Here is a 16,861-nt window from a genome sequence, read left to right as displayed (position 1 = left end):
TCTCCCTGCCCTGTCTCGAGCTCTCTCTCTCCCCCATTCCTATTCTTTTTGTACGGACGACAACCAAAACCTTTGAAACCTTCACAGATCGTGGAAGCAAATTACATATTCGTGCTCGTGAGGCCTTTGGGAGTTCAACCATACCCATTTCAGGTAAGGATACCTTCGTTTTCACGTCGAACTCGGGATACCCCGATTTGGTCACTGTTCATGCACACGTTAATTCTTGTATTTTTGAGAATTTCAAGCTTGTAGGAAGCTTGGTGAGGTCCTTAGGTGGCTCGGGGTGGTTCGTTTGAAGGTTTTGGACGTCGGGATCGTGAGTTACAAGCTTGGCCGGAGTTGGTGGTGTTTTCCTGGCGAGATTCCGTGGGTTTTAGTGCTTGAAAGTGGTATGGATTTGTTCCTCTTGTTGTAAGCTTCATTTTGGTACCAATTTTGTGAAATTTGGTTAGATCTAACGGCGTTAATTGACGCCGTCAGTGTGCCAGGCATGTGCCTGCGCGTGTGGCCGTGCCTTGGCCGGCGCGTGCGGCGTCGGAAAATTTTTCTAAAAATATGGGGATGTTCCTGAGGTTGAGTAGATCACGTTGGTGTATTCATACACCCCATTTGAGCATTGTATGAGAAGTTATTTCGTGATGTTGGTTATGTGTTTTAAAATTAACGTTTTTATAGTTGTTTCGCATATAGGTGAGACCTATCCCGAGGACGAGCGCGGTCACTCGAGGCAAGGGGGTTACGACCCTTCTACATGTCAGTGAGCGGACTTTTGGTTTTCCGTATATACCTATATACTTACGTTTTTCCCAGAAAGTGAATGGAAATGTTTATACATTTATATGCCATGCATTATGTTTGCCGTTTGTTTATGTATTATTAGTAGCATATATATGTTTGTATGTTGGTGCTGCGGGCGCACAGGTAAGTGCCAGGTGAGTATATTATTGCTTATGTTCAGTAGTGATTTGAGATGCATAGAGAGCTCATAACCTGCACCCCCGGTGTTGGTGCTCCCGTCCAGAGTTGGGCACAGTCCTTCACGTGATGTTCACCTCCCGCACCACACGCTCATCTTGGATCTAAGTTAGGTGCACAGTCCTGTCGTACATACCACTTTAGGTGGTTTCGACTCGTAGGTGACCTGCGATTATTCGCCCAGCCTTCACGTGATCGTAGCACTTGAGCGTACTTATTATACACCCAGTCCTGTCGTACAGACCACTCTAGGTGGTTCCGACTCGTGTGCAGGTATAGTTAGTGAGTTGGAGATTTGAGCTCTAGATTCAGCCGTACATGTCACGTTAGGTGACTCCGGCTGACATATTACATGGCATTGATTTGACATTTCCTGAGCACTTGCATTTTATTTAGAGGCATTTGACATGGCATATTTCCGAGCATGATTTACATATATGTATATTATATTTTCTGAGAAGTATACAGGTTTTACGGCGAGGGGTTAGAACCTTGTTTATGAAATGGTTTTTGAAAAGCTTTGTTTTTGCCCACTCACGCTTTCTGTTTTGCGCTCCTCCAGGTTCTAGTTGGCTAGCACTTTTGGTGGCTCCCCAGAGGATTTCCCCGACATATCTGACAGATTATCATCAGTGTAGGACCACCTTTGTGTGTGGTTATGTAGTATTGTTTCTCCCGAACTGCATTAGGTCTTCGTGCTCTGAACTTTGTTTTCACACTTACGCTTGCACATGTATGTTCTTACTTTGTGTATAGCTGGTTTTTATTTATTCGTACTTTTATTATTTATTTTATTAGCTTCCGCACTGTGCACATGGTTACGTCACTTCCACGTGACGGCTAGCATGCCCTGATCTCGGTCGGGGTGTGTCAATTCACACATTCATTTTTATTTCTCACACATCCCTCTTAGTTTTCGATCGTCGGATCAAATGAATTAAAGAAGATAAATAATAAAAAAAATTAACAAAAATGTGTAAGAAGTAAAATTAAACATGTAAATAACAGTATCCTAAATATAGAACAAGATTCGTGTTTTTCATATACCCTCTTGAAAGTGGGAAATATTTACCATAAATAGCACGGATAATGCTCCTACAGAACACAATTACGAAATTAATTCAGAGGTTAAAAAAATGAAATTCTATTTTTGATAAAACAAAAAAACTAGAAAATTGAAGCAAAATATAAGAACACGTCGATCATTATTGCACATAAATTTTCGGCTAATAAAAGAAATTCGAATTAAGAATTTTACCAGAAAAAAACAAACGCGTTTGTAGGACTACCAATGTGGACGGCTGGGATTTCACCTGACCCATAATTTTTGCAAAAGCCTGGTCTTTCCATGCACGTTTACGGTGGCGCATTCACCGTCAACCAACTAAACGCAAACGCCACTATATATACTCCTCCCTTCTGTCTTTCCCTCTCAACCCTATCCTTGTCCAAATTACAAACCCTCCTGCTCCCTCTCTCTCTCCCACTCTCTCTCTACCTGCCTGTGTTTTCTCTCTCCCATATAGAACTCACAATGGCAAGCTCTTCATTCGCGTTGTTGATGGTGACAGTGGCTCTCCTTGCCACCTCCGCCTTCGCCGAGGATAAGGCTCAATCCCCCTCATCCTCTCCCTCCCAATCACCATCCTCCACTCCTCCCCCATCCTCCACTCAACCACCATCATCAACCCCAGCAGCCTCTGCCAAAACACCATCCGCCACCCCAGCAGCGACCCCATCCGCCACCCAAGCAGCTACCCCGTCCGCCTCCTCTAAGGCTCCCAAGTCGTCGGATGCATCCTCCTCTCCATCCTCCGCCCCCACCACGTCCACCTCCTCGTCCTCCTCGTCCTCCTCCTCCCCATCCTCCTCCCCATCCAGCTCTACATCATCCGAGTCCTCCTCCCCATCCTCCTCCCCATCCAGCTCTACATCATCCGACTCTCCACCCTCCCCACCCGCCTCCAGCCCATCCACCTCCGACACCTCGGTTGCTCCCTCCGAGTCGACTACTTCTGCTGAGGCTCCCGCCCCATCTGGAGCCGCCGTGAACAGAGGCTTCGCTGCCGGATCCGTGGCCGCCGTCGTCATTGCGGCGTCGATCTTGGCCTAGATGTGCTTTGCGGACGAGGCCTTTTTCCGCTGTTGGGTCACCGAAAGAGAGATTCGGCGGGCGGATCTTGAGTTTCGTATATTAGCGGGTAGAGTTTAACTACTATTTTTGGTTTTATAGTTGTTATAGAGTGGGTTATTATTGGTGATGGAGATATTATTTGGACGGTGTTGATTTGATCGGACGGGGGTTCTGCGGCTGATGGTTTAATCCATCGGCCTTAATTATTAATTATAATTATTATTATTACTTGATCATTCCCGCTGCTGATGATGATGACTATGGAAATTCTTTTGTTATGATCTAATGATATATATCATTAATTATATCTAATTCGTTGAGTTTAATATCTTTGATTTAAGCATGAAAAATGCCAAGAGACTTTTATACAGTATTTACATTAATTATTATGCTTATATTATAAAATAATATGCTAAAAATATAAGTTGACAAATAATTTATGAACAATCTCATTTTTTAAAGGGTCTTTTTTTTTTTTTTTTTTTTTGGTATAAAAGAGAAAATTGGACTCTTTAACTCATTGGATAACTCTAGAGGATGAGAATTGAGTAATGCTAAGAAGACAATATTTGAAGATAAAATTTTATAACTAAATGATATGGAGGGTTATGATTAGATTATTACTTAAGCATTGTAAATATGCTCATTTTCAATTGGTGATATATTATTTAATTTGTAAATTTTATTTACAAAGTTTGTCTTCCGAATATTACTCTGAGAAGTATAATAGATTGCTTCGTTTGAATAATTAAACAATGTGGGTAAAGATTTTAAAAGCGTTCGTTTATCATTTACTTATTAAACGAAAAAATCATCTTTAGATCTCTTTCCATCTAATTTGGGATATGGATTGTTAAAATTTGATTCAACTGCTACAAACAGAATGTCATTTTAAAAGTGATAATAACTGTAACCGTTAGATCAAATTTTAATAGTCCAAATTTCATATTAAGTGGATTAGATGGAAAGGATTCCCCTTCTTAATTTTCTTGAATTGTTTTGGTTTTTGTCGTTTGGTGAAGAAAAAGTAGAGCAACGGTCTCGAAAGCCACGTGGTTTGCGACAAACTGACATGCAGAAAGCAACCCATTAGCTTTGAGAATAGAGTAGCTAGGTTATGCTGGTTTAGTATTATTAAATTTGTTAGGCCTTTGGATTTTATAAAAAAAAACTAATGAAAAATGTTTGAAAATTTTGAGTTTTAATGATAAGGACAAAATAAAAGGTAAAGTGAATAGTACTAGGATTGGTTTTTTAGTGTAAAAATATGATTTTTCGTTAAAGTAAACAATACCGTAGACTTTTCGTTAAAACTCCCCTTTATAAATTTGAACAGGTTACTCAAAAGATGAATAAGAGTTTTTACTTAAAATTATTTGTAGCTGATTCAAAGAATTTTTTGTTTATGATCGAATCTGTGTGTTCATATCACAAATCATTCTATAAAAACAAATCAATGAAATTGCTACAATAGATTGAGTAAATGATCTAACTTTTAGTTTATTTTTTGCAAAAATGATCTTTACAAAGTGATTTATAATATAAATAATTGTGACCATAAACACGAAACTCTGTAATGTGATTTGATAACGGTTCATGTTGCTTAAAAATGTGCAATTATATTCCCCTAGTTTAGGAGAAAAACCTTAGTAGTGTACGTTCCTCTCACAATGTAGCGTTGGTCTTACTCGGTACGAAAGTTAAACAAGTGCATGAAATTTGTATTTTGATAGCATTTTACATTATGTTATATTTTATGGGTGAAAAATGACATTGAGTGAGATAATAAGACATGTGGAACAAGTCCAAAACTGTTAATATTGTTATTTTACTATATAAACGTCATAATTGAAATTATTATCTCGTTATTATAATTTAAATATCACCTCTTGAACTCAGTTAGTATTTTGGTTTGGAGGTAATACTCTACATTTGTAAGTAAGAGATTTTAGGTTCAAGTCTTATGAATGTTTATACTAATTTATTCTCTCCCATAAAAATATGTCATTGTTTGAAACAAAAAAACCATCTCTGGATAATTCATTCAATTTGATGAGGATTGTTTAATCATCCATCTAAATTAATAAATTAATTAACAATTCAATTGTAAGGATGCTACTTATTATTACAACCGTACTGTCAATTTGTTTGACATACACCGATGAATAAACTGTTTTTGAATTAAATAATTATTTTCAAATGTCATATATATTTAGGTGATGATAAAAAAAATGATTGATTTTGACTATGACGTTTGTACGATAAAACAATGTCACGTTAGGCCGGGAAGAAAGACTTTCGTTCTTAGCGGAGGAGGAAAGTATTATTCATATGGAAATGAGCTTGTGGAATAAGCCCAAGCTTGTGGTGTTCCAATTTGCAGCCTTAAATGTATTTAATGAACTTGTTTTAATATCAAGTGGAGGACAGACAACTGCTTATCAATAGGAAGACGTTCTTCTTTACAGATAAATTACAATTCGAAACATGCATATAAACATTCATTTGGTAATTTTAATTAGTTAAGTGATGAGATGTCTGAGATTGTGGTTTGCATGTTACAATTCTAATAGAAAATGTAGGATATTAACACATATAACTTATCCCTTCTAATTTTCCAAAAATATAAAATTCCTTTGTACATACTTTCATTTCTTACTTTGACTTGAATTTTATTAGTCTACTTTCATTTCATAATTTGGTTTATTAGTTTGTGCATCCATTGGGCTTCAGTTCAGCTTGTGTGTCACAATTGGGCTCCGACCAATTCGGCCTTGTTTCCAATGGTGGTCCAGCTCATTGCCTCCGTCATTTTTCTTTCATTTTCTCTTTACAACATCATATTTCAAAGAATTCAAAAGTTTTCAATTGGAACTTTTTATTCACTCATGTAATTATTAATAATTTTCTTTCGGTAAATGAAGTTTGTTGAATTACTCCAAGGTTATTTTTCTTTTTTAAATTTTCATATTTTTAATATTTTTAATAGCGAATTTCAATTAACTACCAAAATAAAATCGGAATAAGATTCATTATCGCTTACGTTTGGAATGTTTACTTGCATTATACATTAAAACGGTTGTTGAGTGAGATGGGTTAGGGAATCATGGCCCTTCAAAAGCAAAGTGCATAATATATATGAACCCTCAATTATACTACATAAATGTATCATGGACCCTAAAAAGTTATAAAATTGGACTAAATCATAACATAAGAAACTCAGAGTACTTAAAATTAAACAAGAAGAAATAAAATAGCACTGCCTCTATCCTGGCACTTAGAGTGATATCATCTCACCAACCTGCCAAACTTAAGAAAGAAGGAACATACAAAAACCAACCAAACTAATGACACTCCACAAAGCCACAACAAGAGAGCTAGAGTGGCTAATCCCAACACCAGTTGTTGAGGATGTGGTACTTGCAGGGGTTGTAACTGTAGAGTTACCGCCGGAACCACCGGATGCTGAATTACTGGATGGTGCTGCGGTTGATCCTGACCCTACAGTCACAGAAAGCTTCATCCCCATACCACAATGCCCAATCGTAGCGCAAATGTAGTTATGAGTCCCGGCAGTCTTGAGGGTGATGGTGGTGGCTCCGCTGCTATCACTCGTAATTGAATTTCCCAAAGTGCATGTTTTGTAGTCACTAGCAGTCACTTCATCCACTGTGTGCCCACTTCCATAGTTGAAAACTACCAGGTAACAAAAATTTAGGAAAAATATACACAATTAGCTAAAACATAACCAAAGTGGGGGTGCTTTTGTTTTCACTAGATACCTGATGTGTTATTAGACCATAATTTTCACACCTACATAATTCTCAAACCACACTTTAACAAAAAAAAAAAAAAATTCTGATCAACAATCTAGATTGAAATCTTCTACGTAATTCTCAAACTGTACTCATTAAACAAGAGCTCCTCTAATAAATGGTCTAGATGGATAATCTATATATAACTTTCAAATGACACATCAAAACAAGAATTTATCTTACAATCTGATAACATAAACATTTATTTTGAAGCATGTGCATGATAGTATAATTAAAGGGGAATAAGATTTTTACCTAGGCTGTCACCAACTTTAAAGGTCTTGCCACTAGTCCAAGTGGTATAATCCACACCACTAGCCCACCCAGAGGAGTCTCCAACGGTGTAGACAGTGGCTAAGCAGCTTGGCAGCATGACCATGGCAACAACTAGGGCTAAACCCCCAATTCTGGCCATTTTTTATGAGCTAGCCCAGCTACGACCAGAGAGAGAGGGAGAGAGAGAGAGAGAGGCCCTTTGTGATGATAATTCTATAGAGTGGAACTCACTTATATAATGGCATGAAGGGGGCTGGAGTAAGTAGGGTTTGGTCCACTTAATTGAAATGCAGCATGTTCTGTCTAGGAACTCATTGCAGGATGACTTTAGTTAGACTTCATACCTAATGTTTTTCTTTTTATTTCTTTTTGTATTGTTAATCTCCTAACTTTCAGAAAGAAAAAAAAAAAAAGAAATAAATGTGATGAGTAATAAGGCTATCATCATCTAGGTTTGTTATGATAAATAATGTTCTAACTTCTATCTTTCTTTTTTTTTTTTTTTTTTTTTTTTCAAACCCAATTCTAAGCACCAAAGTGGACTAATTAAATTAAAAGAAATGTGATCGAAGGGGTGGTATACTTTTAATTTATTATATGGCTTTGTTGGTAGACCTTTCATCATCTCTTTGATGATGGATTGCGAATTAAGAAAGGATTAACATGTTAAGGTCATAAGAGTTATGATTAATGCCAAATAGAATCCAATCTCCAAAGATAAGCATATTTAGACACAAAATATTTGAAAGATTATCCACATTTGAAATTTTGTAGTCTTATTGGAGAAAAAAACAAAGGGGAGACTTTGGATGCGGTCTCTAGTTATGAATATTTTTTTTATTGAAACCTTGTTGGTTTTCAATTTTTGATCAAAGTCCCTGAAATTAATGTGATAATTTATTTCTATGTACCCATATAAATAAATAAATAAAAGATATTAGGCTTAATAACATTAGTAAATTTCTTTGATTAAACTTGACATGGATACATTCTCAAATCAAAGAAGAAAGAATGTACCCATATAAGTTGAAAAATGGATTAGAAAAAAATTGAATAGATTTTATACAAAAAAAAAAAAAAAGGGTACATTTTACATATAACAAATTGGTATATTTAAGAATGAGTACATTTTAAGATTAAAAATTTGAAAAAATTAGAAAACATTTTTTAAAAAAGCTAATGGGTACAAACTTATTCTATTTTATTTATTTATTTTGGAAATGTTTTGAATTGAAAATTAGTTAGGAGTTTAATAAAGGTGTGAGTATTAAAATTCTAAATCAATTATTAATTTTTATTTAAAAAAATTATGTAACTGACATATAAATTCATTATTACATTAATGTTAGGGACTTTGATCAAAATCTGAAAAACTAATAAGGTTTTAGTCAATGAACATTAATAACTAGGGACCGGATACTAATTTTTCCAAAAAAAATTGTATTACACACTAAGCATAATAAGGGTTATTTCATTTTTCCAAAGCATAATAAAGGTTAACTGAACGTGAGGTTGTATTACATACATATATGGAAACTTGTTGTTACTCCAAATTAGTCAGCTTGCATTCAACAAAGAAATATAGGAGAAACATAACATTAAAAATGAGTGCATAATGACGTTTTAAGAGCCAATAACATTTTCCTAATAGAAATGTGAGCTTTATTCGTTGAGCATTGACATAACACTAAAATGAAACAAGGTGGAGATGATTTCACTTTCATGACCTAGAACGCTAAAAGGCAAGGGAGAGCCGAACCTTTGATTGGCAAGGACACATACAAAATTCTCGACTTCGAGAGATTTGAGATTGTATAATTAACTTAGTGCAATAAGACAAATTTCATTGAGATGAATCAAAGTTCTTACAGATTGTCTTCAATGGACAAAATTACAAACCTTCAAGGACAAAAGTAAGATGGAAATAAGTTTAGAATCGAAGCTAGAAAATCCCATGAAGTTCAGGGATCAAATTTGCAATTAACCCTAGTTCAAATATAAAGAAATTTTTTTGTCAAAGTGGGTTAATTGTTAATTAGCATGAATAGAAAGTAAACCTTAATAATATTAAATTTAGTTCTGGTTAATATTATTATTCTTGTCCAACTACAAACATAGGTCAAAGTGGGTTTGATCTGTCGGAGATGGGAAGTCACATTCTCTGAGCAAAACGGTTCACCTAACAAGTTACTAGAAGCCATCATCCATCATGGGCATATATATTTTCTCTTCATGCATGAGATGAGTCATGACCCAAATAAAACATCTGGGTCCATCTCACCACGTACCAAACTTTTTCAGATGGAAAAATTTGGGGTTTGGTTATCTTGGTTGAGATGTGATATCTACACACCTTATTTTACTTCTTACATATTTTTTAAATTTTCGGCCGTCGGATCGGATGAATTGAAGAAAATCAACAGACTGAAATTATCAAGGGGTGTGTAAGAAGTAAAATGAGGTGTGTGAATAACACACCCCTTTTGGTTTTGGTAATGGTTGTTTGAGGTCATTTGGTTCCACCAACTACATTGAAAGGAAATCTGGCTAGTACGCTCAATTGCTTAGGGAACAGAATTATGATACTAATCAAGTTTTGAGAGAGAAAAACGCAAAGAATTAGGATTAAGATAGATCAACTATTCGATTCTGTCAACATAATGTAATTGGAAGGAAAAAAATTTATGAATACATTGTTCCAAGCCACAAAAGACATTTGAGCTTACCTACGTACGAGTTTTGGTGATTAGTGGTTCTACGTATTCGTAGTTTTACTTTTAAATCTTATACTCGATGTCGATGAAAGATTGAGTCTTGGGATTTATCTCAAACTTGCAGTGCAAAAACTTTAAATTTTCTTCGGAGTTATTGAGAATTGGTGCACTTGTAATATTGGCGAAGCCTTTTTATTGTTTCTAGAGTCGTACTTTAAACCGCAACTAGTTAATTAGAAAAAGATAGTATATGCAGTCCCCTAGGGATAGTTGCACATATCAACTCTTTTATGAATAATGTATTTACACGGTAATAATTCATAATCAGAATTGTTTAGTTTCTTAATCATCATTTTTTTAAAAACACATTCAATTGTAGATCGCTTGATCATCCAAATATGTCCAATAAATAAATGGTTTATCATAAAAATCTTACTTGGTGCCTACACTATGAATTTATTTCATACATTGAATAACCAAACGATCTTCATTTCAAGTGATTTTTTTGTAGGAGTAATCTTCAAATAAAAATTAAGAAATTGAACGGTTTTCATTATCAAATTTATATCATAAATAAAATTACATTATTCACAATAGATAGAGATGTATCCACTCCATGAGAATATCTATTTACACTTTCAGCATGCTGTAAGAAATAGACTAGAAGTGGACAAGTTCCAAAACAAATCCAGAAAAATCTCCAATGCCATAATGCATGTGCCTAATCCTTTGGTAAAATCTCAACGTCAAAAGCATTCAGTCCCTTTTCTGGTTGTGTTTTTCTTTTCAATTGAAGACACATTATTCACTCTAATAATGTAGGGAAAGATTACAAAGTTTCTTTTTATAGGTTAGTGGTTCTTTTGGGCGTTCATCGGCATGAGTCGAGTGATACTTCTTTTCCAATGTCGACAGTGTCAAGTTTGTAGTTTCTTGTGTCATAAATTTGAAAAACGAAAACAATAGAAACTTGATTAGGTTACCATTTATTTCTTTAAAATGAAGACTATATGTCACATGTATAAGAAATAAAGATCTCAAAAATGAATGTTTAACCTAAAGTTTTGGACTATTAGGTGACAAGATACATATCAAGACACTAAAACGTTTTATAGTAAAGATAGCTCAATCTATCCAAACTTGTAGCTTGCGTACATAAGCAGCCTCTAGCCTTCCAGCAACATTGGACAAGTACTAGAGCGACGGAATCCACCCAAAGACGGTGAAAATCTCAGCGAGCCAAATTCAGAAATTTCACCGTGCCAGCCAAATTCAGTTTGTATCGTTGACATTTGACAACTGTGTTTGCTTCCTCGACACTAGAATTCAATTCAGTACATTTATCACCCAACTCTGAACTTTCTGTTTTTGGTACTTTAACAAATTGTTTACCGCGTGCCACACAAATTCGTCTTCCCATAAGCAGCTGCAGGAAAAGAAGTTTCCAAGGGGAAAATTACCTTCCCGTGGGAAGCAGAAAGAGCTGCCTCAGCCTCGGTCTTGGTTTTGAAGCCCACAAATCCATATCCCGTGGACCTTCGCGGGTTATTTTGGAATACAATTTCCGCTCTAACAACATTATAATCCTCTGAATCGAAGAGCTCCTTGAGATCTTTAGACCTTGCTTCATACGGCAAATTTTCCACATACAAATTGAAAGTTATTGGCTTGGGTTGCGAACAAGGGGGAGGAATCTTCGTCTTTTTCGGCCTGGCATAAGCCATCTTTATGACACGACCCTCCATTTCCTTTAAGGCATTCCAAAATAAGCGAAATCATTTACCAGACAATATGGGAAGGAAGCCGCATAAGCATCATACATTTAGTGGCTCAAAATACACAGGAAAAAGCCAACGTACCAACTTGGAAAAAATTACTAGTTAACCCAATTGTTACATTGATTCTTGAACTTCAAAATGAGACACTTAACCCTTTAAACTATACTCTGTATGTTTGGTCCTTTTAACATTACTGAAGGGAGTACTCACTCAGTGGCATATGGAAAACTTATTCAAGGGAATAGAAATTATGATCTCATTCTCAAATATTGAGAAAACGGTGGCAGCGCTACCTCCATTGACTTCTTCCCTCTCCCTTTCCCTAAAACATCTTCTAGTCTTCACCACCCTATCACTCCATTCAAACATATATCTCTTCTCATCTCCTTAAACCTTCATGTTAAATCCTCTCTTGCCTTCTCCTGTTTTCAAAATTTGCCACTTTGTGACTCTCCTACAACCAAAAAGTTTCGGTACAAGAAGAGGAACAAACCCAGTGGATGAGGAAACCTTCACAACCTCCACAACTAGTAAAAACTAAAATGGGCACAGTAGAAGTACAGTATACCATAGTTCCAGCTCAATCCCTTGTTATTTGATGTTGGAGTGGCTCTGCAGGTTGAACACAAATTGAAGGTATGTTCAACAAAGGTAAGAGATCACAAACCAATGGAAGAGGTGGAAGAAGGTAAAGAAGTAAGTGTGTGATAGGGTATGATGCTAAATAATGACACCATGAGAAAGGATGAGGGCGTATAGATGTCTTGGCATGAACTGATGACGATGATGATGGAGTTAACTGGTTTCTAGAGGTGTCGGACGCCTCTAAGAGATTGTCATTTATGCTCTCTCGGTGACTGAATGCATGACTTTTATCATCTACAAATGAAGAGATGAAACAGTAGACCTCCCTTCTAGGAATAAGGTAACAAATTAGGCCCTTAAACTAGTACTCATGTGCCACCTCCAATCAGATGAATAATTGCATTCCCAGATAAGGGGCCTAATACGGAACATAGGTTAAACTTAAAGTCGAAGGGATACTAGTGAATTTCAGCAATAAATTCAGCTCCAAAGCACAGGAACAGGAAAAGTGCACACAAATATACATGAAACAAAGAACTAAAATTCTCTTCTTATATTTTTAGACAGCAACGAATTTCCAATACGAACAAAACAAACACAAAACAGTATTCAAGTAGAAAAGTAGAACGCTACCTCTCATACAGCGAAAAACCATAAAATTCCCAAATTTTATTTCACTTTCCCAACTAGTAGTCTTTCCCAGTCTTTCTCACTGACCAGACCAAGCATAAAATTAAACGTACAACAACACAAGCATTCACATAAGATAACAGAACCCGATATGCTTACAGACGATTCGAGATTATCCAGAGCCGTACGACCGCCAAACCCATGTTCCTGGTCTTGTCATACATGGCAAGCTTACACCACCACAAAAAAAAACAAAATAAAAAGACAAAAACAATAAACCCATCAAATAAAATAAAAAATTATTAATACCCAACAAAAATAATTCTCCTTCAAACCAGAGAAAAATGGAGAAAAATTACAACCTCAACGTCGACAACGGTGCCGTACTTCTCGAACACAGTACGGATGTCTTCCGGGGTGCAATGCCAAGGAACATTCTAGGCAAGCAGTCTTGTGTCCGAGAAATCTAGGGGCTCCGGCTCGAGGACTGGGGTTTCTTCGAGAGCTTGGTCTTGAGCGGGGGCGGAGAATTGAAGGACGAAATTCCCGAGCTTTTTGGCCCTGAAGGGGGAGGAACGAGAGTGGTTTTGGGAGAGAGAGAGAGAGGGAGGAAAGAGAGGTGGAGAGAGAAGGAGTGGTCGGAGTGTGCTTGGAGAGGCGTTGTGGGTTTTGGATGATAAACCGACTCCAACTCAGTCTATATCTGTTGCACAAATAGACTCCCAGTCTAACACGAACTCCCAATCCAACACGGAATCCTCACCACTTGCTGCAGACCATGTTTTATCCTGATTCAACTACTTGTAATCCTAGTTCTACATATGTATGACTTGTAATCCTATAAATATGAATGCACGAATGCTCACTCTATAATTTGAGTTGAGAACACAGAATTACTATCTTTCATGGTATCAAGAGCCAGCGTCTCACGACAAAGGTTCATACTATAAATTTTTTTTTTTTTTTTTCTCTGCGTCTTCTACAGTTATGGCGTCTTCTTCGTCTGCTACTGCTGCTCCCTCTGTCATGAATTTTCTCACCATCAAGCTCGACCGCAACAACTACCCTCTCTGGCGTGCTCAGTTCCTTCCCTTGCTGCGCAGCCGCAACTTACTATCTTATGTTACTGGTGAAAATCACTGCCCATCTGCGTTTCTTCTGGATGACCATGGTAAACTCACTGACAAGGTCAATCCATTATATGCTGAATGGATACAGACTGATCAGATGATCCTTTCTTGGATTACGAGTTCCCTTACTCCCAAGGTTCTTGCTACAATCGTCAACAAAATTGATTCGGCTTCTGCCTGGTCGTCTCTTCAAGAACGGTATGCTTCTACATCTCAAAATCGTATTATCCAAATGCGTACAGAATTGATGAATACTGCTCGTGGTAATCTTTCTATTGCTGACTATCTCGACAACGTCAACGCCATCGCCGACAACCTTGCTCTTTCTGGCGCCCCCGTCTCTGAATCTGACTTAGTTGCCATTATTATGAGTAAAGTAGGTCCACAATATGAGACCACTGTTGCTTCCGCACAGGCTCGTGACACTCCCATCACCTACAATTCATTGGAAGCCTTATTACTGAGTGCCGAGCAACGTTACAACGCCTTTTCTCTTCCCTCTGATAGCGGCACCTCTGCTTTTGCTGCTGTCCGTGGCGGTCGCAGTGGCTTCCGTGGCCGTGGTAATTCTTTTCGTGGTGGACGTGGTGGAAGCTTCTCCCGTGGTGGTGCTGGTAATTTCTCACGCCCAAATTTGGCTGCTCATGACTCCGGTTCTACCACCTCTGCAGCCCCTTCCCGCGGGTCATCTTCTTCCTACAATGGACTTCTTGGTCCAGCACCTGGCTCCAGCACCTCTCATGGATCCTTGCCTGTTTTTTCCTCCTCTGGGCGTATTCAATGTCAGATTTGTCAACGCTTTGGGCACTCGGCTATTGATTGCTTCAATCGTCTCAATATGTCCTACGAAGGTCGGGTTCCCTCCTCTCGTCTTCAAGCCTACACAGCTGCACCATCTTCCCGTGTTTCCGCCGCTGCACCCTCTGTCCAGCAATGGCTTTTTGACTCCGGCGCAAATTCTCACATAACCAATGATGTCAACCACGTCCAAAATCCTCGTGAGTATCATGGCACCGATCAAATTCGTGGTGTGAATGGTGGTCCAGGTTTGAACATCTCAAAAATTGGTGACTCGTATCTTCAAACTAAATATGCTTCTTTTCGTTTGCCTAACACCCTCTATTGTCCCCAAGCCTCAACTAATGTGATTTCTTTGAACCGTTTTTCGGATGATAATAACTGCTTCTTTACTTTACATCCCCATTTTTATCGTGTGCAGGATTCACGGACGGGGAGGATCCTTTTACAAGGCCGGAGTAACAATGGACTCTACCCGTGTTCTAATCGCCCCTCTCATCAAACCCATGGTGTTTTTGCTTTCTTAGGTGATCGTGTAACTGATGCCTTATGGCATAGTAGATTAGGTCATCCTTCGTTTTCAATTTTAAAACATTTAATTTCTGCAAATAAATTGCCCATTCAAGGCTCGTTTCAAAATAAATTTTGTCAATTTTGTCCCCTCGGAAAAAGTCATAAATTACCCTTTTCTTTGTCTACATCTGTGTCTTCTTCTCCTTTAGAGTTAATTCATTCCGATGTTTGGACTTCACCCTCTTTATCTGTTTCTGGCTTTAAATATTATGTGGTGTTTGTGGATGATTTTTCTCGTTATACTTGGCTTTATCCATTACGTGCAAAATCTGACGTTTTTCCTACATTTGTTACTTTTAAAAATTTGGTTGAAAATATGTTCACTCTTAAGATTAAAGCTTTTCAAACCAATGGTGGTGGGGAATTTGTTAATAAGGCCCTTAGTACGTTTTTACATGACCATGGTATTTTACATCGTCTTACATGTCCCCATCACCCTGAACAAAACGGATTAGCCGAGCGTAAACATCGTCATTTAGTCGAGACTGGGCTTACTCTTTTAGCCCAATCTGGTTTACCTACTTCGTATTGGGCCGAAGCTTTTCATACTGCTAATTATATCATTAACCGTTTGCCCACTCGTCTTTTACACCATATGTCTCCTTATGAAAAAATATTTCACAAACCTCCTCATTATCTGTTTTTCAAAGTTTTTGGTTGTGCCTGTTATCCCTACTTGCGTCCTTATAATACTAAGGAGAAAGAGAGATGACGAAGTAAAGCCATTGCTGTTAAGCTTTGTTGTCTGTGAAGTCTGAGGTTTCAAGTAGGGGGCGGGAGTATGAAGTTTCAAGTAGGGTGTCAGCCTCTCCAAATGAAACGTCAGATTCTAAACACCAAGTTTAAATTTGATGGCTGAGTTGGTAATTTGATATGCTGTTAATATTTTCCTTCTATCGTATGCCAAAATTTATTGCTTTACTTATGTTTTTTTTTAAATAAAAATAATAAAAGTTGGGTTGTTGTTTGTTTAAAATAATAAAATAATACTTAAATATGCTAACATATAAGGTAAGGCAAGTGCAATGCTTTTGGAAATAATAAAAATCAAATTTGAAGGCAGCTTCAAATTTGACATCTTTTTGTCTATGTTAGCATAGCCTTCTTCTCTATGTCATCTTTGACATCTCAGTTGGAGTAAACGGCACGTCAATTGTTACCGTTGTATGTCTATGTAGTATTTTTGACATCTCATTTGGAGATAGCCTGGCTACTTGAATTCAACTTTTTAAGTTCAAAAATAATTTTCTAGTTTTAAGCTTTAAAATTTTGTTTAGTATGATTATTTTAAAAAACTGAATTTAAAACTAACTCAAAAATATAATATATTCTCTAAAAACATAAAAAGTGAGTTTTTAAATTTAAACTCACTCATTTCTTTTCTCTTCCTCCTCCCCCTCTCACTCCAAATCTATCTTCCTTTTCTTCTTTCTCTCTCCTCTTTTTTTTT

The 16,861-nt window shown here is 37.1% G+C and overlaps 1 protein-coding gene and 1 pseudogene across 2 annotated transcripts; both read right to left on the bottom strand.

Annotated features, from left to right (window-relative positions):
• Positions 1–6,225: 6,225 nt before the first annotated feature.
• Positions 6,226–7,415, bottom strand: LOC137731486 (blue copper protein-like). Its single transcript, XM_068473677.2, has 2 exons — positions 7,183–7,415; positions 6,226–6,808 (listed from the first exon to the last, which is right to left on the bottom strand). The coding sequence occupies exons 1-2, from the start codon at positions 7,340–7,342 to the stop codon at positions 6,423–6,425; spliced, it is 546 nt and encodes a 181-aa protein (XP_068329778.1). The 5' UTR covers positions 7,343–7,415; the 3' UTR covers positions 6,226–6,422.
• A 3,522-nt stretch (positions 7,416–10,937) lies between these two features.
• On the bottom strand, positions 10,938–13,853 carry LOC148690432 (28 kDa ribonucleoprotein, chloroplastic-like; annotated as a pseudogene). Its single transcript, XR_015956116.1, has 6 exons — positions 13,808–13,853; positions 13,273–13,595; positions 13,070–13,140; positions 12,257–12,307; positions 12,089–12,149; positions 10,938–11,665 (listed from the first exon to the last, which is right to left on the bottom strand). The product of XR_015956116.1 is annotated as a 28 kDa ribonucleoprotein, chloroplastic-like (transcript).
• Positions 13,854–16,861: the final 3,008 nt, after the last annotated feature.

This window comes from Pyrus communis, chromosome 15 (genome assembly GCF_041283825.1).
Source record: "Pyrus communis isolate YQ-2024b chromosome 15, ASM4128382v1, whole genome shotgun sequence".
Lineage (NCBI taxonomy): Eukaryota > Viridiplantae > Streptophyta > Magnoliopsida > Rosales > Rosaceae > Pyrus > Pyrus communis.
This window is presented reverse-complemented; position numbering and strand designations above follow the sequence as displayed.

Bases quoted from the DNA above. Each gene is read 5' to 3' on its own strand.
- LOC137731486 (XM_068473677.2), bottom strand. From the start codon at position 7,342: ATGGCCAGAATTGGGGGTTTAGCCCTAGTTGTTGCCATGGTCATGCTG. The intron at 6,809-7,182 runs GTAAAAATCTTA...GTTACCTGGTAG, and splicing joins TAAAGTTGGTGACAGCCTAG to TTTTCAACTATGGAAGTGGG.